The sequence below is a fragment of the Elephas maximus genome, chromosome X, assembly GCF_024166365.1.
Source record: "Elephas maximus indicus isolate mEleMax1 chromosome X, mEleMax1 primary haplotype, whole genome shotgun sequence".
In the NCBI taxonomy this organism is placed as follows: Eukaryota; Metazoa; Chordata; class Mammalia; order Proboscidea; family Elephantidae; genus Elephas; species Elephas maximus.
This window is the reverse complement of record NC_064846.1, coordinates 79,795,834-79,821,393: the sequence shown is the minus strand read 5'-3', so window position 1 is coordinate 79,821,393 and position 25,560 is coordinate 79,795,834. Positions and strand designations below refer to the sequence as shown.

General features: G+C 37.8%; 1 protein-coding gene across 1 annotated transcript in view; it reads right to left on the bottom strand.

The window, feature by feature from the left end:
• Positions 1–25,560, bottom strand: part of POF1B (POF1B actin binding protein) — a 110,120-nt gene that overhangs the window by 46,851 nt on the left and 37,709 nt on the right. Inside the window, exons 5-6 of the mRNA XM_049873282.1 lie at positions 23,983–24,084; positions 14,956–15,126 (exon numbers count right to left, since the gene is read on the bottom strand). Coding sequence (XP_049729239.1) covers positions 14,956–15,126; positions 23,983–24,084 — 273 coding nt within the window. The remainder of the gene's footprint in view (positions 1–14,955; positions 15,127–23,982; positions 24,085–25,560) is intronic.

Below are 25,560 nucleotides of genomic sequence, written 5' to 3'. Positions count from 1 at the left end.
ATAATGTAATTTATAAAGTTTATGTTCTACATCCTGGTTTGTTGAGTAGTGTCTACGGTCTTAAATAGCTTGTAGGTAGCCATCTAAGATACAACTATCAATCTCTACGCATATGGAAAAAAAAAAGAAGGAAACCAAATACTCAAAAAAAATTGGTCTACAGGACTAACCCACCATGCATCTGTCAGATTGTTGTACTGTGGTGACTTTTGTGTTGCTGTGATACTGGAGGCTTTGCCACTGGTATTTCAAATACCATCAGGGTCACCCTCGATGGACTGGTTTCAGTGGAGCTTCCAGACTAAGACAGGCTCGGAAGGACCTGATGGTCTACTTCTGAAAAAATTAGCCAGTGAAAACCTTGTGAATAGCAGCAGAACATTGTCTGATATAGTACTGGGAGATGAGCCCCTCAGGTTGGAAGGCACTCAAAATATAACTGAGGAAGAGCTGCCTCCTCAAAGTAGAGTAGACCTTAATGATGTGGATGGAGTCAAGCTTCTGCAACCTTCATTTGTTGATGTGGCATGACTCAAAATGAGAAGAAACAGTTGCAAACATCTATTAGTAATCAGAAGGTGGAATGTATGAAATATGAATCTAAGAAAATGGGAAGTCATGAAAAATGAAATGAAAACACATAAAGATTGATATCCTAAGCATTAAAGCCAAAATGGACTGACATTGGCCATTTAGAATCAGACAATCATATGATCTAGTATGCCGGGAATGACAAATTGAAGAGGAATGGTGTTGCATTCATTGTCAAAAAGAACATTGCAAGATCTATCCTGAATTACAACACTGTCAGTGATAGGATAATATCCGTACACCTACAAGGAAGACCAGTTAAGATGACTAGTATGCAAATTTACACACCAACCGCTAACGCCAAAAATGAGGTAATTGAAGATTTTTTACTAACTTCTGCAGCCTGAATTTGATCAAACATACAATCAAGATGCATTAATAATTACTAGTAATCGGAAAGAGAAAGTTGGAAACAAAAAGAAGACTTGGTAGTTGGAAAATAGGGCCTTGGTGATAGAAATGACACTAGAGAGTCCATGATAGAATTTTGCAAGACTAAGGACTTCTTCACTGCAAATACCTTTTTCAACAACATAAATGGTGACTATACACATGAACTCATAGCCACTCATAGCGACCCTACAGGACAGAGTAGAACTGCCTCATAGATTTTCCAAGGAGTGCCTGGCAGATTCAGACTGCTGACCTCTTGGTTAGCAGCTGTGGCACTTAACTACTACACCACTAGGGTTGCTATGAGTCAGAATCGACTCAACGGCAGTGGGTTTGGGTTAGTGGGTTTATACACATGAACCTCACTGGATGGAAAACACAGGAATCAAATTAACTACATCTGTGGAAAAAGAGGATGGAAAAGTTCAATATCATGAGTCAAAACAAGGCCGGGGGCCAACTGTGGAACAGACCATCAATTGCTCATATGCAAGTTTGAGCTGAAACTGAAGAAAAGTAAAACAAGTCCACAAGAGCCAAAATATGACCTTGAGTATATCTCACCTGAATTTGGAGACCATCTCAAGAACAGATTTGATGCATTGAACACTAATGACTGAACACCAGACAAGTTGTAGGAAGACATCAAAGACATCACACATGAAGAAAGCTAAAGGTCATTAAAAAGACAGGAAAGAAAGAAAAGAACAAAACAGATATCTGAAGAGACTTTGAAACTTGCTCTTGAACCTAGAGTAGCTAAAGCAAATGGAAGAAATAATGAAATAAAAGAGCAAAACAGAAGACTTCAAAGTGCGGCTGGGGGAGACAAAGTAAAATATTATAATGAAATGTGTGAAGACCTGGAATTAGAAAACCAAAAGGGAAGAACAGGTTCAGAATTTCTCAAACTGAAAGACCTGAAGAAAAAATTCAAGCCTTGAGTTGCAATTTTGAAGGATTCTATGGGCAAAAAGCTGAATGGCTACTGGCTATTATGATAGGATCCTGACAGAATGGGAAAAAAAAATCATTAAACAGAACTTAGATTCTGAAAAAGCCCAGAATTGCTGGATCAGTTGAGACTAGAGAACTAACTCCCTGAGACTATTGTCCTGAGTTACTCTTTGAACCTTAAACCAAAGCTGTCCCCTGAGGTCACCTTTTAGCTAAATAACACATTGGCTCATAAAAGAAAGAGTATCGCTCATGAGTAATGCACACCTTTAAAAAATCATCTGTTTGAGAGACTCTAAAAAAAAAATTTTTTTTTTATCAGCCTGAGACCAGAAGAACTAGATGGTGCCCGGCTACTACCAATGACCGCCCTGACAGAGAACATAACAGAGAGTCCCTGATGGAGCAGGAGAAAAGTGGGGTGCAGAAATAAAATTCCAGTAAAAAGACCAGGCTTAACAGTCTGGCAGAGACTGGAGGGACCCCAGAAGACACGGCCCCTGAACTCTCTGTTAGCCCAGAACTGAAACCATTTCCAAAGTCAACTCTTCAGACAAAGAGTAGACTGGACTATAGGACATAAAACGATATTTGTGAAAAGAGTGCTTCTTAGCTCAAGTAGATGCATGAGACTAAATGGGCAACTCCTGTCTGGAGGCGAAATGAGAAGGCAAAAGGGGACGGGAGCTGGTTGAATGGACACGGGAAATCTGGGGTGAAAAGGGGGAGTGTGCTGTCACCTTATAGGGAGAGCAACTAGGGTCACATAACAATGTGTGTATAAATTTTTGTATGAGAAACTAACTTGAACTGTAAAACTTCACTTAAAGCACAATAAAGAAATTTAAAAAAATCATCTGTTTGAGACCAAAGGGTCAAAAATTACTCGAAAGCAAAGATGGAAATGTATAGGAACAGGAAAACTAGATTACTGGAAATGGAACACCCAGGACAGAACTGATGAGAGTGTTGATACATTGTGAAAAATGTAACCAACATCAGCAAACAATTTGTGTAGTGATTGTTAAATGGGAACCTAATTTGCTGTGCAAACATTTATGAAAACAATAAAAAATTATTTAAAAAATATTTCTTTTTTGCACAAATATTCTGTCATTGTGCTGCACACTTGTAGACCTTTTTTGCCCACATGAATCTTTTGTGCCATTAATGAAACCTTTGCTCAGGTGGTTTCTGTGTTGTGGTTTTAGGCATCCAAATAAAGAATCGCAGAGGCCAGAATAAGGAATGATTTACATCAACTTTGTGTTTGTGTTCATAGCTAGAAAGAGTTTGTCCGAACTACCAAAAGCAAGTAATCTTATTCTGAGAAAATATAATAATAACTAGTATTTATTTGGAACCCTGGTGGTCTTGTGGTTAAGAGCTTGGCTGCTATCCAAAAGGCTGGCAGTTGAATTCATCAGGCACTCCTTGGGAACCCTGTGGGGGCAGTTCTACTCTGTCCCATAGGGTAGCTAGGAGTTGAAATCAACTCTGTGGCGAGTTTTTTTTTTTTTAACATTTATTTAGCACTTATGATTTACAAGCACTATGCTATGCACTTCACATGAAGATTAAAACAGGTAATGCTGTTTTGTAACCACTGTACACTATTGCTTCCCCAGATGACCTCTTATACTTGTTCTCTCTGACTGCTTTGGAATTGCACTGTCCTAATTGCACCTTTCTCTGGAAGTTCATTGGGCTAGGACTTGAAACACTAAGAAATTTGATTTTATTAACACTAAGCTATACAAGTAACAGCTAAAGTTCATATAATCAATTTTATTTAGCTGTAGAAAATGTTAGAGCATTAAAATTGAATAATGGCCTCTTTTCAGAAAAGAGATGTCAAGGTGGAAAAGCAGGAAACAAAACTTTCCTTTTGTGTGAATCTATTCCTTCCCAGGTTTGTGCAGTCTACAACTCACAATAACATTCGAGTAACTCAGTAAAAATCAAAATTCAGTTGTGTTCAAAAGGTTGGAGGGGCATGACAGAGGGAGGCCAGATTATTATCTTTTGTTAAGTATTTGACAGGACTTAAAGAACAACAAGGTGAAATTTTCCAACCACAGACTGGGACGTGACAGCTGGTAACATTTTCCATTACTGAAGCACAGCTCCATAGAGCTGCTCAGTTTTATTGGAACTGTTTGTAGGTGTGTTTTGCCATTTATTTGAAAGTTGGCCCAAAGCCACGTACTTGTTGCCTTGCACAAGCCAAGATAGGAGGTCTCACAAGAAAACGTAAATGCTTTGAGCCAGAATAAGGTGGCTTTATGGATGGCAGTTTTCTCTCTGTGACAATATTGAACTGATAGACTTGAGATATAGCTACATCCCATATCCGCTTATCTGCCTGATGAATGAGAGCTATGTCAAACGTCAGTCTCGGACACTAGCTTTAGCTTTTCACATATAAACAGGGCAGGAATACAGATTATGCTGAAGAATAGTGTTCCCAGATATACAAAATGTGATATTTCTCCAAGAATATTACAAAGATTATTAAAAATCCTTTAGCATGCATCAATCAAATAGTTTCAATCAGATCACTATTTGACTATAAAAATGACTATAAATATGTCAGGCAATGTCAGACAGTGCAATTTCTTGTCTCTGATGGCAGGTATGAAGATCTTGATAAAAAATTGCTCTGGCAAACCCAAGGTAAGGCAACAGTGTTTAAATATGCAACCAGAGGCAAATTAGTGGTCATTTTTCAGAAAATATGACAAAGGAAGTAACCTGTAAAGGGAAACCATGGGCCTCAACCAAGTGATGACTACTGCCTTGGAAGTTCTAGTCCTGGTTCCAGCTTGGGATTTTATTTTATATTTGTGATCTATAAGATGCCAGGGTGTCATCATTTTTTGGAAGTATCTATATGATACAAGTTTGCATAGTCACAGGTGACACTTTGGACTGATCGTCTTTACATATTGCAGTGGCAGTCATTATAGAGCCCTGTAGTGAACTTATACTAGTTGCTGATTTGAACTGAGCTCCCTATATTTTCTTGCCTGGTTTCCTTCATACCTAATGACACATTTGTAAGAATGCTACTCAGGGGTAGGGATAGTCGTGGTCAATGAGTAAATCATTACCCAGTAGTAAAGGGCCTTGGCTTAAGTGTGTGCATATCTCACCTATTTAGAAGAGTTGATTAGCAAATTGTAAAGTGCTTAAAATGCCAAGTTATATTAAAGCAATTATACATAAATACCTAACCCTCTAAGAGGTCATAAACATATTGGGTAGTAATACTGTTGCTGCAGCTGCGTCAGTCCATCTCATTGAGGGTCTTCTTCTTTTTTGCTGACACTCTACCAAGTATGATGTCCTTCTCCAGGGACAGGCACTTCCTGATAACATGTCTAAAGTGCATGAGATGAAGTCTTATCATTCTAACGTCTAAAGAGCATTCTGGCCACCACACACCTATCAGTTTGTCATGCTGTGGTGGCTTGCATGATGCTGTGGTGCTGGAAGCTATACCACTGGCATTTCAAATACCAGTAGGGTCACCCATGGTGGACAGGTTTTGGTGGAGCTTCCAGACTAGGAAGAAGGACCTGGTGATCTACTTCTAAAAAACTGGCCAGTGAAAACATTATAAATAGTAGTAAAACATTGTCTAATATGGTGCCAGAAGTGAATAGCAGCAGAACATTGTCGGATATAGTGCTGGAAGATGAACCTTTCAGGTTGGGAGGTACTTAAAATACAGCGGAGGAAGAGCTGCCTCTTCAAAGTGGTGTCGACCTTAATGACATGGGTGGAGTCAAGCTTTCGGGACCTTCATTTGCTGATGAGCCATGACTCAACATGGGAAGAAACAGCTGCAAATCTCCATTAAGTACAAATGAAGAAGAAGGAATGGTAGTTGGAAAATATGGCTTTGGTAATAGAAACAAATGCTAGAGATCGCATGACAGAATTTTTCAGGTCAATGACTTATTCATTGAAAATACTTTTTTTTCCAACAACATAAATGTTGACTATACACTTGGACCTTATCTGACGAAATACATAAGAATTAAATTAACTACGTCTGTGGAAAGATATGATGGAGAAGCACAGTATCATCAGTCAGAACAAGACCAGGAGCCAACCGTGGAGCAGACCATCAACGACTCATATGCAAGTTCAAGCTGAAGCTGAAGAAAGTTAAAACAAGTTCAAAAGAGCCAAAGTATGACCTTGAGTATATCCCACCTAAATTTGGAGACTATCTCAAGAACCGATTTGATGCATTGAACTCTAACAAATGAACACCAGATGAGTTGCGGAATGACATCGAGAACATCATACATGAAGAAGGCATGAGGTCATTAAAAAAAAACAGGAAAGAAAGAAAAGACCAAACGAATGTCAGAAGAGACTCTGAAAGTTGCTCTTGAATGCAGAGTAGCTAAAGCTAAAGGAAGACATGATGAAGTAAAAGAGCCGAACAGAAGAATTCAAAGGGTGGTTCAAGAAGATAAAGTAAAATATTATAATGAAATGTATACAGACCTGGAGTTAGAAAACCAAAAGGAAAGAACACGCTTGGCATTTCTCAAGCTGAAAGAACTGAAGAAAAAAATTCAAGCCTCAAGTTGCAATATTGAAGGATTCTTCTGGAAAAATATTGAATGATGCAGGAAGCATCAAAAGAAGATGGAAGGAATACACAGAGTCATTATACCAAAAAGAATTGGTTGATGTTCAGCCATTTCATAAGGTAGCATATGATCAAGAACTGATGGCACTGAAGGAAGAAGTCCAAGCTGCACTGAAGGCATTGGCAAAAAACAGGGCTCCAGGAATTGATGGAATACCAATTGAGATGTTTCAACAAACCGATGCAATGCTGGAAGTGCTCACTGGTCTATGCCAGAAAATTTGGAAGACAGTTTGTCTTAGTCATATTGTGCTGTTATAACAGAAATATCAAAAGTGGATGGCTTTAACAAAGACAAATTTATTCTCTTACTGTGTAGTAGGCTACAAGTCCAAATTCAGGGCCCCAGCTCCAGGGGAAGGCTTTCTGTCTCTGTCAGCTCTGGAGGAAGGTCCTTGTTATCAGTCTTCCCTTGATCTGGGAGCATCTCAGCGCAGGAACCTCAGGCCCAAAGGACGTGTTCTGCTCCTGGCTCTGCTTTCTTGGTGGCATGAGGTTCCCATGTCTCTCTGCTTGTTTCTCTTTTTTATATCTCAAAAGAGATTGGCTTAAGACACTACATAATCTTGTAGACCTTATCAATATAACTGCTGCTAATCTTATAACATCATAATGATAGGATATAGGGAAATCACATCAGAAGATAAAATGGTAGGCAATCATACAACAGGATCATGACCTAGCTAAGCTGACAGACATTTTGGGGGGACACAATTCAATCCATGACACAGTTACTTGCTGAACCAACTGGAAGAAATCCATTTTTGTACCCACTCCAAAGAAAGATGATCTAAAAGAATGCAGAAATTCTCGAACAATATCATGAATATGACGCGCCTTTCCTGATTTTAAATCACTCAGCATCCCCTTGTTCCGTTCGAATGATTGCCTCTTGCTCTATGTACAGGTTCTGCATGAGCACAGTTAAGTGTTCTGGACTTCCCATTCTTCACAATGTTATCCATAATTTGTTATGACCCACACAGTTAAGTGCCTTTGCATAGTTAATAAAACACAGGTAAACATCTTTCTGGTATTCTCTGCTTTCAGCCAAGATACATCTCACATCAGTAATGATATCCCTTGTTCTACATCCTCTTTTGAATTTCTGGCAGTTTCCTGTTGGTGTACTGCTGCAACCATTTCTGAATGATCTTCAACAAATTTTATTTGCATGTGATATTAATGATATTATTTGGTACTTTGAAATCTTCTGTTCAGTTCTTTTATGTGATGATTTCTTCCATTTGCTTTAGCTACTGTAAGTTCAAGAGCAAGTTTCAGAATCTTTTCTCACAACCATTTTGATCTTTTATTTCTTTCCTGTCTTTTTAATGGCCTTTTGCTTTCTTCATGTGTGATGTCCCTGATGTCATCCCACAACTCGCCTGGTGTTTGGTGGTCGTTCGTGTTCAATGCATCAAATCTATTCTTGAGATGGTCTCTAAATTCGGGTAGGATATACACAAAGTCATACTTTCGTTCTTGTGGACTTGTTTTAATTTTCTTCAGCTTGAACTTGCATTTGAGACACTGATCATCTGCTCCACAGTCGGCCCCGTCCCTGTTCTGACTGCTGATACTGAGCTTCTCCATTGTCTGTTTCCACAGTTGTAGCTGATTTGATTCTTGTGTATTCCATCTGGCAAGGCCCTTGTGTATAATCACCGTTTATGATGGTGAAAAAAAGTATTTGCAATGAATTAGTCACTGGTCTTTCAAAATTCTATCATGTGATCGCTGGCATTGTTTCTATTAGCAAGGCCATAGTTTTCAACTACAAATCCTTCTTCTTTGTTTCCAACTTTCGCATTCCAATCACCAGTAATTATCAATGCATCTTGATTGCATGTTTGAAGTTGGTAAATATCTTCAGTTTCTTCATCTCTGGCATTAGTAAGTGTAGTGTAAATTCGAAATAATAGTTGTGTCAAATGATCTTCCTTGTAGGGGTATGAATATTATCATATCACTAACAGTGTTGTACTTCAGGATAGATCTTGAAATGTTCTTTTTCGTGATACATGTGATACCATTCCTCTTTAATGTGTCATTCCCGGCATAGTAGACAATATGATTATCTGATTCAAAACTACAAATACCTGTCCATTTCAGCTCACGAATGCCTAGGATATAGATCTTTATGCGTTCCATTTCATTTTTGAAGACTTCCAATTTTCCTAGATTCATGGTTCCTACATTCTACCTTCCAATTATTAATGGATATTTGCAGCTGTTTCTTCTCATTTTCAGTCATGCCACATTAGCAAATGAAAGTCCTGAAAGCTTGACTCCATCCATGTCATTAAGGTCGACTCTAGTTTGAGGAGGCAGCTCTTTTCCAGTTGTATTTTGAGTGCCTTTCAACTTGAGGGGCTCAGCTTCCTGCACTGTATCAGACAATGTTCTGCTGCTATTCATAAAGCTTTCACTGTTCAGTTTCTTCAGATGTAGACCATCAGGTCCTCCTTCCTAGTCTGCCATAGCCTGGAAGCTCTGCTCTAATCTGTCTACCATGGGTGAACTTGCTGGTATTTGAAGGATTGGTGGCGTAGCTTCTAGCATCACAGCAATACGCAAGCCACCACAGTACGACAAAATTGACAGAGTGGTCAGTACCCACTGCCGTCTGAGTGGTCAGTATATAGTGATAATGTGAGCCAAGAGGAGTGGTATATACGGAATACAAGATTTAAGAGAGGAGATAGTTGGTGATAGATGGTTGATAAACAAAAACCAAAATATTTGAGTGTAAAATTGTATACAGATAATAATCAGCAATAGATACACAGAAAATAAAGCAAAGGAAAAAAATAAGCGAATTATTAACACTGGTAAGAGCCAAGAGTTATACTAATAACAGCAGCAATATAACACACTAATTGGTTCAGCAATAAACAATATTTGTATAGCTGTAATGTTATGAACGTTGAATACTGATTTACCAAATGAAATTGAGATTTAACTATACTGGGCTGACAGAAGGAATAGAAGTGAGGAGACAGGGGAGTAATAAAACTAAATCTTTATTTAGAACAATTATCAATAGATAATATAGACCGTTGGTAAATCAAGAAAAAGCAGCATAAGAATATCCATAATGTTTAGTCATATGGAGGTAAATAACAGAAGAAAAGTGTGAAGTTGAAAATAGTTGCTTCTGGGGATAAGGTCTGTGTGGTGAGGAGGATTAGTACAGTGAATTGTTTGTTAAATACATTTTAATACTATTTGACCTTTTAAACTATGTACTTGCATCATTTTGATAGAAAAATAAAAGCTACTTTTTAAAAAGAAAAAATAAACAATTTTTGAAAGGCAAGTTTGCCACAGAACAAGAGTTCAAAAGGGCACCATGGCAGAAGGTTGTAAGAGGTCATAAGAGACAGATAAGGGCAGTGCTGGGAAATGATGGGCCCCAAGCAGATATGAATTATATGTTTGGATGGGATAGCAGACGATAGAGGTTTGTATAAAAGGTACACACTTTCAATAGCAGGGATGAAGAAGGTAATAAATATGGAGAGAGCCTTGAGCCACATATTAATGAGTGAGGGAACAGAACACTGCTGAGTTTATTGAACAAACTAGCTTCAAATTCCATCATTAGTGAATGAATTATGTTAAATAAATATTGCAGCAAGTTTCCTGGACACCTGCCAGAAAAAGCACCTGACACTAAGATCAGTGCTGTCTTGAAGCTAACAAAGACTGAATTTTCAAATGATGGAAAGAACGTATTGCAGTGCAAGTTAGGGTATTTTCCATTGGCAGGACCTTTCCCTTTACACTTTCCCATGACTTCAAAGGTTTCCTAGAAGCCTCACGCCAAGAAATGGGAGAGAGTTGTAATTATTTGAATCTGGTATCATCACTTTCTTATAAACACCACCTGTATGACAACTTGGAAGATGACTTTAGCTGAGCTTTTTTCCTGTCAGCAACATGCATGAAATTATCTTTTCCTTGCTAATAGCAGGAAAATGATCACAACATGTTATTCTCAGTTTCCCCAGGGGAATAAATGTGACTGGTGATATTTTGAATTGGAAAACAAAATGGTGGTGTTGCTAGGGTGGACCATGGAAAACATGCATATATTAGTTCCATAAAAAATATTTTCTAGCCAGGTTTTTAGACACCTGATTTTGAAAAATGTTTTTGAATGCTGTTTGCTTTGGGGAAAGCACTTTAAAGTGATTTAGTTTCATCTAAAAATAGCATATCACAATAGGAACCAAATACTTACATTGATACTTTGAAACATTTGGAATTTGGGAGCTGAGGAGGAAGGTCAAGAAACATTTATTTCAGCATCTGCTATGTGCTTGGCTGTATGCTAGGTACCTCATTTGATCATATCATAGGATACACTGTACATTAAGATGATTCTCTTCCTTTTATAAATGAGGAAATTGATGTTAAGTCCAGTTAATGACCTAAGGTCATGCAGCTCATGAAAACCAGGTTATAAACCCTAAATCTCTCTGAACTGAAAAGCCTGTGTCCTTTTCACTTTACTGCACTACCTCCAAATTGCAATTCAACTGTAAATGCAAACTCTAAAAATGTGCCAACTTTTAGTTTTAAAAGAACCTAATTTAAGTCTGCTTTGTTCTCTTTTAAAGAGACTCTGCCACCCATGTGCCACAACTACAAGGACTGTGTAAATACCAAAGGAGCCCTGGGGCACAGTGGTTAAACGCTTGGGTGCTAACCAAAAGGTTGGTGGTTTGAACCCACCAGCCACTCCAGGGGAGAAACGTGTGGCAGTCTGTTTCCATAAAGGTTAAAAAACCTGTTGCCATTGAGTCAATTCTGACACATAGTAACCCTATAGGACAGAACAGAACTGCTGGTGGATTTGAAGTGCTGAACTTTTGGTTAGCAGCCATAGCTCTTAACCACTGTACCACCAGGGTTCCTTGGAAACTCTATGGGGCAGTTCTACTCTGTCCTATAGGGTTGCTGTGGGCTGGAATCAACTAGATGGTAATTTTTTTTTTTGGTTTTGTCCATGGGCTCCACACAACTAGGTTACCCTTTCCTCACTCACCAGGAATGGGGAGTACAATCCTATCCTATGTACTCCATACAAGTGGAATTACTAACTCTAGGCTTCCCAGGGAAACCCTGGTGGCTTAGTGGTTAAGTACTACAGCTGCTAACCAAAAGGTCAGCAGTTCGAATCCACCAGGCGCTCCTTGGAAACTCTATGGGGCAGTTCTACTCTGTCCTATAAGGTTGTTATGAGTTGGAATTGACTTGACAGCAGCAGGTGTGCTTTTTTTTATTTTAGGCTTCCTAGGGCACTATTCTATTATGAGCAGAACCTCCACTTTTATTCTCATAAAATATTGAAAAAGAAAAAATTTATTCATATAAAAAGCTTCTAGCCTTTAACAAGGCAAAATTGGAATCTCCAACTGAAGTATGAATAACAAAATGGAAAGCAATATATTAGTTATCCAACTCTGCTCCTATTCTAAATGGATATTTAGTCTGGTCCAATATATTATTAGATGTGCTAAGCTAGTGAAAGAATATTGTAGCATTACAATATTCTTTCACTAGCTTAGCACATCTAATAATATATTGGACCAGACTAAATATCCATTTAGAATTGCCACTGGGCAAGATTCTTAATCCTGTGATATTGTTCTTCTCTCTGATAATTGTCCTTCATTCCATTCTGTTGTTATTATTCTAGTTTAAGTTTTATATACTTAGACTACTAAAACAGCCCCAATAGTCATCTCTCTGAAAATATTTCCTCATGGCAATGTTTTCTGTTGTAGGCTTTATATTTTATGAAACACTTTTTAGCATGTATTTTCTTTTAGTATTTACATCAACCATTTGAGGTAGACATTATTATCCAAATTTTATAGATGGAGATGTTGTTGAGAGGTTTAGTACTTATTGAGAATACACAGCTGGAAAGGGGCAGAGTTGGGACTGCAATCCAGGTCTTCTGGCCTGAAGCTAGTCCACTTTCTACTATATTAGCAATACACTTCCCAGTGGTAAGCTGTTATCTAGTGCTTTATTCACATTTACACTCTTGACCAAGGACTCTCCACATAACTGACCCAAATTCAAGCAGGAACTCTCAATGGACTCTGGAGTCAGGCTACCTGTGTACGAATCCTGGCTCCACCGCATGTTAGCTGTGTAAGACTTTGCAAGTAACTTAACCTCTTTGAACCTTGGTTTCCTTATCTGAACAATAAGGACAACAATCTTGTTTGGTCTTCCCAGTAACCCAGTCCCAGTGCCGTCGAGTCGATTCCGACTCATATAGGGTCGCTATGAGATGATATTTGGTCTTAGTGAGAAGAAAATGAATCAATTTGCCAAGCTATCTCATACAAAGCTGCTAGGGTTAAACTCCTAAAGCATAGCTATAATAACATTTTCCTACTCAAAAATCTTTACTCACTCTCCATTGCCTACCAGATAAAGCCCAAATGTTTTAACTTAAAATTCGAAGACCTCATGATCTGGCCTAAAGAATCATGTTATCCCTACACACCAGTACTCCCCATCATATGTCTTCCAAACTACTGGCTATTCCTGAAACCCAATATGTATTCCCAAATCTATGACTTTGTTTGTATGATTCCCTCTTCCTGTAATGGTAAAAAAACAGTGCCATCGAGTCGATTCTGACTCAGTAATGGTATCTCTATACAATACTACAATACCATATATAGAAAATTCTTCCCATTCTTCAAAGTCCAGGTCAATTCCTGCCTCTTCAACAAAGCCTTCCTTGATCTCCTAGCTAAAATTAGTTTCTTCTCTCTTTTGTTCCCAAAGCATTGTTTTATGTCCTTGTCACTTCTCTCCTATTCTACAGTAAGCACCTATAGGAAATATCACAATGTCTTACTCACTTTTATGTTTCTCATAGAACCTGGCATGAAGCTTTAGTACATGTTTATGGATAGTGATTATTTACAACCTAATAATTACCGTTTGTTAAGTACTTACCATGGGCACTCAACTGTGCTAAATGTTTAACACACAAGACATAATTTATTCTTGCTGTAACTCTGTGAGAAATGGATAACGAATCTCTATTTTAGAGATGAGGACACTAAGGCAAAACAAAGTTAAGTATTAGATTGAACCAGATGAAATTGCTGATATTTGAAGAATTTTGACCTATAAAAATGACAATTGAAAATAATCTAACCTAATAAAATGACTTTTTTCATCATAACTAATCCATTTAATGTAATAAATTCAATACCCTCTGGACTGTGTTTTAGGGTTATTCCAGAGACCAATATTTCTATGCAAGTATTCAGAGTTAGAATAATTTTAGACTTTTTTAAAATGGAAAAGCATGAATTTTAAATCTTTAGTGGTTCTTTTTGGCCAATAGAGCCAAATGGTATATTTTACAGTTTCAGTCCTTAGAAACAATCTCATGTATATTTAATACAAAAAAATCAAGTTCTTATGTAGGGAGAATTCTTTATTTTTTCTTATTGTTTTGTCTTTTGAGAAAGGTCAATTTGAGTAAGTTTTCCCTGTTGGAAAAAAGATCTTAAAACATACCAGTGATGGCTGATTCCTCACTGTTCCAGATATCATTTTTAGTTTAACCAAGATATAAGAAAATCTTTTTTGTTTAACACTTGTATAGCAGCTGTTTACAAGATTTCAAAGTCTTCAAAAGATAATTTAGTCACTGAGGATTGTATCCCAAGAGATTTCTCCTTAGCAACTGAGTTTTAGTTTTGTTTTGTTGATACGATAAAATGTATGCATACTTTGACTTCAGTTAACATAACATACTTTCAAGGAAGACATTACTAACTTTGTGTGTAACTGTTATAATTATCTTAGATAATATCATTTGCAATTCATTGTTTATTTAGATACAATACCTCATAAAAATATTTAATGCTACACAACTATTGGGCTCCTTTTAGCACTGAGAATCAGCTAAAAACCCATTGCCATCAAGTCAATTCTGACTCATAGTGACCCTATAGGACAGAGTAGAACTGCCCCATAGGGTTTCCAAGGAGCGCCTGGTGGATTCAAACTGCCGACATTTTAGTTAGCAGCCTAGCTCTTAACAACTGTGCCACCAGGATAGGTATTCATTAATCAGTTCATTACTTCCCTCATAGGTTTAATGTATTAGTCAAACTGAATTGTTTTGTCTTCCAAGAGGAGATGAAAAAATTTGTTTTAAAAATGCTAAAACAAAACAAATACTTCTATATTTTGATGAAAATTTAACGTGGATACCTGCACTGTGGTGTGAAAAGGATTCAAGAGCGTTATTTCAGTTTGATAAGGAATCAGCTGATTGTTCTTACCTGTTCATGTGTCTGACTTGATCCACCATGACCCAGCTCATTTTCAGTATTTGTAGAGATTGAATCACTTCCTGTGATGGTCTGTATTTGTTGAGTAGAATCAGATTGTAGATAGTGTGGAGAGTGGATGATCTGGGGTTGTTGGACAACATGATGATGATGGCATTGAACCTGAAGATACCAAAAAAAAAAGTCATCGAGTAGATTCTGTAGGGTTTCCAAGGCTATAATCTTTATGGAAGCACCCTGCCACATCTTTCTCCCTAGGAGTATCTGTTGGATTTGAACTGCCAATCTTTTGTTTAACAGCCGAGCACTTGATCACTGCACCACCAGGGCTCCTTAGAACCAGAGGATCCCACCCAACCAGAGGATAAATTTTTTGTTTTATCCTCTGAGGGTAGCACTCCTAAAACATGCCAATAAAGCATGCCAAAAACAGCCAGTGAGAGTAATAAGGAAGAAAAAAATAGGTTTGTGTTTTTAATTTAATGTGTTCTTTCACAAGAGAATTCATACTCCAGGATTCATAGTTTTAGTAAGTGACATATTATTTTTCAAATTATTTCATTGGGAGAAATTGTACTGAATTCTTATTTTATTTGATCAGGTGGCTGTGACCATCCAGATAGCTGCCTAGATTGGCCAGGGAATTGCATGTTCTGATTAATTAATATTCCACTTATATATAACACTAAAGGTAGTGCAAATACTAATTAATCTCTCTTTGATGATTCAGCAGGCATTTCAGGATCTAATTTCATAATAATAGTATGATACTGAAGATGTAGATAAATATAAAATTGGAAAAAACACAATGTACTGATTTTCAGTGTTAGGAAGTATGTCAGAATCCCAGTGAGGAGTGGGGGTAGGGGAGTTCTTATGCTCATGAAAATGGGTCAAGAATTAAGAAAATAAGATTGAAAAATGGAGGCTGAATCCAGAAAACATGATTCTACTACTTTGTGACCTTGCGCAACTATACATACAACCTTTATGAGCGTCAGATTCCTCATTCGTAAAAGTGGAAATAGTACATGTCTCATTGGGTTGCTGCGATGAGTAAATGAACTAATGTCTCTAAAGTGTCTAGTACAGAGGAGGCGGATAATAAACATTTATTGTTATTATTACAGAAACCCTGGTGACGGAGTGGTTAAGTGCTACGGCTGCTAACCCAAAGGTGGGCAGTTCGAATCCGCCAGGCGCTCCTTGGAAACGCTACGGGGCAGTTCTACTCTGTCCTATAGGGTCGCTATGAGTCGGAATCAACTCGACAGCACTGGGTTTGGGTTTTATTATTATTACCTTTATAATCATTGACAACGTAATCATGATTTTGATCATCATTCGCCCTCTGACATTATCATCATAGTTATTTTCATTGTCATTCACCCCCCTGATTTTGCAGGTGGGGGAACAAAAAACTCTGAAGTTCAGAGCAGTAAGGTGATAAAATGACACAGCAAGTTAATGGAAAGATTGGGACCGAAATTCTTGATTTCTAGCTCAGAGTTCTTTTCAGGATATTAGGTTGAATTTGTACTGTCCTCAAGATATTCTGAGACTTGTTTTTAAACTAAATCTTTGCTATCTGCTTGCTAACTTGCCATGGCTCTTTTCTGATAAGTACAGAGCATGGAATAAAAAAAAAAAGATATCTGGTTATTTCCAATTTGGGAATTTCAGGTAAATTTTCTATAATGTTCATTAGTATTGTATTTTGATAAGAGGTATCTGAAAGCCTGTATTCAAAGGAAAAAATACTCTCTTTTGAATCATAATGCTACATTCACACACACACAATTAACTTTGAAATTATAGATTCAATTATCTACTTCCTTTTGACCCTGGAAAGCTGACCTAAATTAATAAAGTAAAGCACTTAATATTTTACAATTTTTTATATGGAGGAATTTTTAAACTATATGAAATGAAAAAAAGCAAGGTGTGAAGGTATGAATATAGTATGTTCCCTCTGGTGTAAATTTAAAAAATACATATATACAGACAGGCATAGCTACTTTTATATGAAGAGACAAACTTTTAAGAGTGGCTTCCTCTGGGAAGAGGAATTGGGGGACAAGAGGATCAGGATAGGGAGGCCTATTTTTCCAATGTATACCCTTTTATACGTTTTGAAATTTTTTCCATGTGCAAAAATTACCTTTAAAAATAACACATAAAATATTTTGAAATAAAAAAATAAACCTGTTTCACTAACAGAAGTTGCTTTTGGTAAACATATAAATAGTAGCGGTTATAGAACTTGTTCATGGAACTGATTCTAGAATTAGTTCTCTTCTTTAAAAATATAACTCACTTTACAAGTATGCTAGCACTAAGATCTTATACTTTAGGAAAAGTTTGGCTGTGTACTATCGGAAACTTTTGTACAAACATTTGGGGTAAATGTATTATCTGTTCTTTTATGTTACACTAGATGAGACTGAAATCAGACTGATAGTTTGAGAAGAACTTCGCTCAGTTTTTGACCTTCACCCAGAGCTTGTACACTGCTGAAATAGAATTCCTCCTGAAAAAAAAAAAATGTGTTCCTCAGAAAGCAACTTAGGGAACACTTGGAAAAGACACATCTACAAAGGGCAATAAAGAAAACAAAATCCATTTCTCAGTCATCTTCCTTTGTTAATGTATCAGTTGACTCTTGTACAGGACTTTGACAGTCCCATTATCTAGCGTGTCTTACAGTTCCCCTAAGCCTATATGGCCTCTGAACCACATACTGATACTACTAAGTTCTTACCAGGGTTTCAAATTTCTATTCTCATACCTGACCACTAAAATTATTGTTTTAAAGCAAGATGTTCATATATTCTGAAGCATATCAGCAGCTGGATTTTCAAAATACAAAAGGTCAAACATTTCTGATTTATCATTACATTTTCTCTTTGATGGAGTAAAAAGAATTAACACAAAGCACAAATCATATGAATCAGTAATTATCTTTCAACTGGTATCACTTTATCACCCTCCTACCACAAAAACCCCTTTACTGGACAGGTCCCGTTTAATAAGAGCTATTTGACTAATATCATGTGATATGAGCAGTTTCATCCAGACTCTGATTTTATTCAGCTTGTCCTAGTGTGTCCCTACCTCTGAGGAAACTCAGCTAGGACAAGCAGTTGTGGTTTGTTTCATCTGCATGGTTCCTTTTACCTTGAGCAACCTCCCATAGCAGTTTCAAACTTGCCAAATTATGTCATTGTTGTTCTTAGGTGCCATCGAGCCGTTTCTGACTCCTAGCGGCTCTATGCACAACAGAACACTGCCCGGTCCTGAGCCATCCTTGTAATTGTTACGCTTGAGCTCATCATTGCAGCCACTGTGTCAATCCACCTCGTTGAGGGTCTTCCTCTTTTCCACTGACCCTGTACTCTGCCAAGCATGATGTCCTTCTCCGGGGACTGATCCCTCCTGACAACATATCCAAAGTGTGTAAGACACAGTCTCGCCATCCTTGTCTCTAAGGAGCACCCTGGCCGCACTTCTTCCAAGACAGATTCGTTCGTTCTTTTGGCAGTCCGTGGTATATTTAATATTCTTTGCCAACGCCACAATTCAAAGCTATCAATTCTTCTTCAGTCTTCCTTATTCCTTGTCCAGCTTTCACATGCATATGATGTGATTGAAAATACCATGGCTTGGCTCAGGTGCACCTTAGTCCTCAAGGTGACATCTTTGCTCTTCAACACTTTGAAGAGGTCCTTTGCAGCAGATTTACCCAATGCAATTTGTCTTTTGATTTCTTGACTGCTGCTTCCATGGCTGTTGATTGTGGATCCAAGTAAAATGAAATCCTTGGCAACTTCAATCTTTTCTCCATTTATCATGATGTTGCTCATTGGTCCAGTTGTGAGGATTTTTGTTTTCTTTATGTTGAGGTGCAATCCATACTGAAGGCTGTGATCTTTGATCTTCATTAGTAAGTGCTTCAAGTCCTCTTCATTTTCAGCAAGCAAGATTGTGTCATCTGCATAACACAGGTTGTTAATGAGTCTTCCTCCAATCCTGATGCCACATTCTTCATATAGTCCAGCTTCTCGGATTATTTGCTCAGCATACAGTTTGAATAGGTATGGTGAAAAATACAACCCTGAAACACACCTTTCCTGACTTGAAACCAATCAGTATCCCCTTGTTCTGTCCAAAAACTGCCTCTTGATCTATGTAAAGATTCCTCACGAGCACAATTAAGTGTTCTGGAATTCCCATTCTTCGCAACGTTATCCATAATTTGTTATGATCCACACAGTCGAATGCTTTTGCATAGTCAATAAAACACAGGTAAACATCCTTCTGCGTTGTTATTCTCTGGTTTCAGCCAGGATCCATCTGACATCAGCAATGATATGCCTGCTTCCATGTTCTCGTTTGAAACCAGCCTGAATTTCTGGCAGTTCCCTGTTGATATACTGCTGCAGCCATTTTTGAGTGATCTTCATCAAAATTTTGCTTGCGTGTGACATTAATATTGTTCTATAATTTCCACATTCAGTTGGATCACCTTTCTTGGGAATAGGCATAAAAATGGATCTTTTCCAGCCAGTTGGCCAGGAAGCTATCTTCCATATTTCTTGGCATAGACAAGTGAGCACCTCCAGAGCTGCATCTGTTTGTTGAAACATCTCAATTGATATTCCATCAATTCCTGGAGCCTTGTTTTTCACCAATGCCTTCAGAGCAGCTTGGACTTCTTCCTTCAGTACCATCAGTTCCTGATCATATGCCACCTCTTGAAATGGTTGAACATCGACTAATTCTTTTTGGTATAATGACTGTGTATTCCTTCCATCTTCTTTTGATGCTTCCTGTGTCATTTAATATTTTCCCCATGGACTCCTTCACTATTGCAACTCGAGGCTTGAATTTTTTCTTCAGTTCTTTCAGCTTGAGAAATGCCGAGGGTGTTCTTCCCTTTTGGTTTTCCAACTCCAGCTCTTTGCACATGTCATTATAATACTTTACTTTGTCTTCTCGAGAGGCCCTTTGAAATCTTCTGTTCAGTTCTTTTACTTCATCAATTCTTGCTTTTGCTTTAGCTGCTCAACATTCGAGAGCAAGTTTCAGAGTCTCCTCTGACACCCATCTTGGTCTTTTCTTTCTTGCCTGTCTTTTCAATGGCCCCTTGCTTTCTTCATTTATGATGTCCTTGATGTCATTCCACTACTTGTCTGGTCTTCGGTCACTAGTGTTCAATGCATTAAATCTATTCCTCAGATGGTCTCTAAATCCAAGTGAGATATACTCAAGGTCATATTTTGGCTCTCGTGGACTTGCTCTGATTTTCTTCAGTTTCAGCTTGAACTTGCATATGAGCAATTGATGGTCTGTTCCACAGTCGGCCCCTGGCCTTGTTCTGACTGATGATATTGAGGTTTTCCATCGTCTCTTTCCACAGATGTAGTCGATTTGATTTCTGTGTGTTCCATCTGGCGAGGTCCATGTGTATAGTCGCCCTTTATGTTGGTGAAAGAAGGTATTTGCAATGAAGAAGTCATTGGTCTTGCCAAATTCTATCATTCGATCTCCGGCATTGCTTCTATCACCAAGGCCATATTTTTCAACTACTGGTCCTTCTTCTTTGTTTACAGTTTTGGAATTCCAATCGCCAGTAATTATCAATGCATCTTGATTGCATCTTCTATTTCTTCATCTTTGGCCTTAGTGGTTGGTGTGTAAATTTGAACAATAGTCATATTAACTGGTCTTCTTTGTAGGCGTATGCATATTATCCTATCACTGACAGCGTTGTACTTCAGGATAGATCTTGAAACATTGTTTTTGACGATGAATGCGACACCATTCCTCTTCAAGTTTCATTCCCAGCATAGTAGACTACATGATTGTCTGATTCAAAATGGGCAATACCAGTCCATTTCAGCTCACTAATGCCTGGGATATTGATGTTTATGCATTCCATTTCATTTTTGATGATTTCCAATTTTCCTAGATTCATACATCGTACATTCCAGGTTCCGGTTATTCATGGATGTTTGCAGCTCTTTCTACTCATTTTGAGTCACGCCACATCAGCAAATGAAGGTCCCGAAAGCTTTACTCCATCCATGTCATTAAGGTCGACTCTACTCAGAGGAGGCACCTCTTCCCCAGTCATCTTTTGAGTGCCTTCCAACCTGGGGGGGCTCATCTTCCAGCACTATATCAGACAATGTTTTACTGCTATTCATAAGGTTTTCACTGTCTGTCAGTTTCTCATACTGTGGGGGCTTGTGTGTTCCTGTGATGCTGGAAGCTATGCCACCGGTATTCATGTACCATCAGGGTCACCCATGGAGGACAGGTTTCAGCTGAGCTTCCAGACTAAGACAGACTAGGAAGAAGGACCCGGCAGTCTGCTTCTGAAAAGCATTAGCCAGTGAAATCCTTATGAATAGCAGCAGAACATTGTCCCAAATTATATGCCATTTATTTGAAAAAATAGATTTAAAGAAGTAAATATTCACGTTAACATAAAGTAGCAGCCCAAACCTGTTGCTGTTGAGTCTGACTCATAGTGGCCCTGTAGGACAGAGCAGAACTTCCCCATAGTGTTTCCAAGGAGTGGTTGGTGGATTTGAACTGTTAACCTCCTGGTTAGCAGCCAAGCTCTTAACCGCTGCACCACCAGGGCTCCAAAGTAGCAACAACACTCTCTCAAATTAGTCTTTTTTTAGTTGTCCCAGCTGCACAGCGATAATAATATACCATTAAAAAAGAAAAAAAAAACATGGCAGTAGAGTCAATTCCGACTCAAAGAGACACTATAGAACAGAGTAGAATTGTCCCATTAGGGTTTCCAAGGAGCAGCTTGTGGATTTGAACTGCCTGCCTTTTGGTTAGCAGCCTGAGCTCTTAACCACTGTGCCACTAGGGCTCTGAAATAATATACAGGCTATTCAATCTCTTCCTCAAGGGACCAAAATTTATTTATTCTCTTTGAAGCAAGAAGCTGGAAATAGCGTGAAATGATGTGCCTCAAACAATCCCTACTATTTAAAATATGTCAAACATTGTTTTGGTAGTATAGTAGGATATCCATTCAAGAATGAATATACACACAGAGAGCAGACACTGAGAAGTACGCAGGAAAGAGGGACAACTTTGGTGGATTCTATGGCATGTGCAGTTTCACAACAGTAATAACAACCAGGGAATATGTGTGTGATTACATAGGTAGAGATGTATGCATATATGTGTATAGGAAGACATACGAGAATAAATGCACCTGCATGTATAGGTTTATCTATAAGGGGTATGTTTGTGCATGTTTGTGTGAGCTGCATAATATAGCCATAAATATACTAAAGCACATAGGGGGCACAGTTACGGAGACTTCTTAGATATATCCAAACTACTAGCAGGATTGATTTACTGGGTTAAAAAGACTTGGGACCATGATCTAGTGGGACAATTTAGTCAATTGTGATAACATGGTTCATAACATGCCCTACATCCTAGTTTGGGGTCTTGAAAGCTTGACAGAGGCCAACTAAGATACAAATATTGGTCTCTGCTCATCTGGAACAAAGGAGAGTAAGGGAAACCAAAGACTCAAAGGAGAAATTAATCCACCGAACTAATAGCCCACACAAACCATGGCCTCTTTTAACCTGAGACCAAAAGAGCTGGGTGATTCCGGCGACCGCTACCGACCGTTCTGACCAGGGACACAATAAAAGGTCCTGGATAGAATGGTAGAAAAATGTAGAACAAAATTCAAATCTCTAATAAAAGTCAGACCTGCTGGACCGATAGAGAATGAAGAAACCCCTGAGGCTGTCATCCTGAGATACCCTTTGAACCCGAACTGAAGCTATTTCTGGAGGTCACCTTTCAGCCAAATGACAGATTGAGTAACGTCCTCCCTTGAACAATCAACTATATGAGAACAAACGGTCAACATTTGCAGAAAAGCAGGAATGAAAAGGCAAGGAGGGGAAGAGAAGCTAGGTCAGTGGAAATAGAACAAACAGAATGGAAATGATGAGAATGATGACACATTGTGAAAATTGTGACCAATGTCACTGAAAATTTGTATAAAAATTGTTAAATGGGAACCTAATTTGCTGTGTAGACTTTTGCTTAAAGCACAATAAAATATTAAAAAAAAGAAGTAATAATGTGTTAGTTCCTACAAATCTGGTAGCAGGTACCCATAAGTGCTCATAAAAATAAGATGTATTCTCGTGCCAGGAAGTTTAAAAAGGAAAATTCCGCATATTTTATCCAGTTTCATTTGTAGATGATAAAAGCTATTTTGTGATCAAAATTCATTTGATATTGTTTAACTGCCCTAGTTCAAGAATGTTCAAGAGACCAGAAGTCCCAATTCAGGCTTAGTCTGGGCCGAACATGCTTGTATCCACTGAGCAGATCAATGTAAAATCTCTGTTGGTTACCATAGCAACTCTGCACGAAGGACTTGGGGCTCTAGGTGCCATGAAATTATCATCTCCCTGATGAGTTTTGTATACTGCTTGGTTTCTCAATTAAGCTTAATGAATTTTTAAAATGTAACTTTAAACTTTAGTTTTCTAGATCTTTTACAGTATAGAGTATTTTACATATCTAAACTATACCAAATGCTTGTTCGTTTAAAATGCACTTGATATTAAAATAATTAAGGCAAAATTATAGTGCTTTAAATTATGATTTTTGGTGAGATCAGTTTTTTAAAAAAATACAAGGATTTGGGATACCTGCATTAAGTTCAGATTCTACCACTAATTTTCTAAGTGACTTCACATTACCCTTTATTTCAGGTTCTCTTTCATTCAAATGGAGCAATAATACTTCACATGAGAAAATGGATGTGAAAGTGTTAAGGATGGTATAAAGGGCTGTAGATATAATGAGGTATTATTATGACTCATGGTGGCTTTGCCTGGCACTTAGCAATCCTGGCACTTGGTAATTGAATGTCATTTTAGTTCCATTAAACATCATCATTCAAAATTATATACTTTGAAAATAAGTTTTAAAACAAATATTACTTACCTGGTCTGGATTTAGCTTCTCCACTTTTCTTATTGTTTTTTCATAAATAACATTGTTTCCTGGGAAGAAATGGCCTCCTCTTAGGAATGGAGACAGTGGTTCCTATAAAGACAGTAAAGACTGTGTTTTGCTTTGAAAGGTATCTTTTAAGTGGAGCCTTAACTTAAGCAAACATCTAATCTCTAATAGGCTCTGAGATAGTGGCAGACTTTTGGAGGAGAGTGGAAGAGTGGAATGAAATCCCAATAAGATTCTGAGAGGGGTAAGGAAATGGTAAAAAAGACATTCTATTTTCTCAAATAGGACAATCTGCAACTCTCCTACTACATCTTACTAAGCCTAACAAAGTGTTTTGGGGAGCTTGAAAAGGGGTGGGAAGCATATCTTTTTGTCTCTTCCTAAGAGCAAAATAAGAGTTTCCTCTGAGGTGGACAGGCATGAGATCAACCTCATTTAAATTGGGCTCACTGGCAGGCTTTGTTCTATGCAAAAGTACTATTTAAAAAATGCAAAATAAACATAATTCAGCACCACTGAGCCATAAAGTAGGTGGAACTATATTAAAGATTTTTCCTGGAACTCAATTTGGGTGCCCTTGAAGTGTACAATTCTTACTTGTGATTATAATCAAGGCGAAGACTCTCAGTACAACATATGTTTTCAATACTAAGAACAGAGTAGAGGCTTTAAGAGCCACTGTACCTCCATATAATCAACTAAATTGCTGCAGGATTAGCCAAGTGCTTAGAAGATGTCAGCCAGTGACATAAAGGCTGGTGACATCTCCAAGATCTGAAAGAAACAGGAACGGACTAAAGAGAATCAGACCGGAAGTTTAAAATAAATGTAATGTTCACTATATTCTTTTTCCCTTCTTTCGGTTTTCATGAATCTTTACTTGTGTAGGAGGAGTTAGGGTTGTGAGAGTTTGGGGTGGGGAGCTTCCTATATTTGTTATAAACCAAAAATTGCATTCATTTAGAGTGGCTGACCAAGTCTGTTACCAATTAATGTATTTAGGAGCATTTCAAAATTAACAAGATTTACTAGTATTCTTGTAGTCTGTTATTGTGAAACTCTTAGAGCACATTGGTTGTTGAGAGGCAAGATACTCTTGAACCCAAAGCTATATATTTTTTGTATTCAAGTTTGAATAAAGGGTGCATTAATTAAATGTTCCTATAATACTCTTTTTTATATAATACTCTGGTAAAACAAGCATGTAAGCAACTATAAGGAATGTGGGTGGTGCAGTGGTTAACTACTTGGCTGCTGTCTGAAAGATTGGTGATTTGAACTCACCTGCCACTCCATGGGAGAAAGATATGGCAATTTGCTTCCATAAAATTACAGCCTTGGAAATCCTATGGAGCAGTTCTATTCCGTCTTATAGAGTCACTATAAGTTGGAATCAACTAGATGGCAATGGGTTTTGTTTTGGATTAAACAACTATATTTAACTAGATTATGAATTATTAAGTCTAAAGATGGATATATTTGGAAAGAATCCCCAAAAGCTATTTTTGGTTGTTTTTGTAAGAGAGTTTCATTGGTAGTTCTTTGCAACCATTTAACACG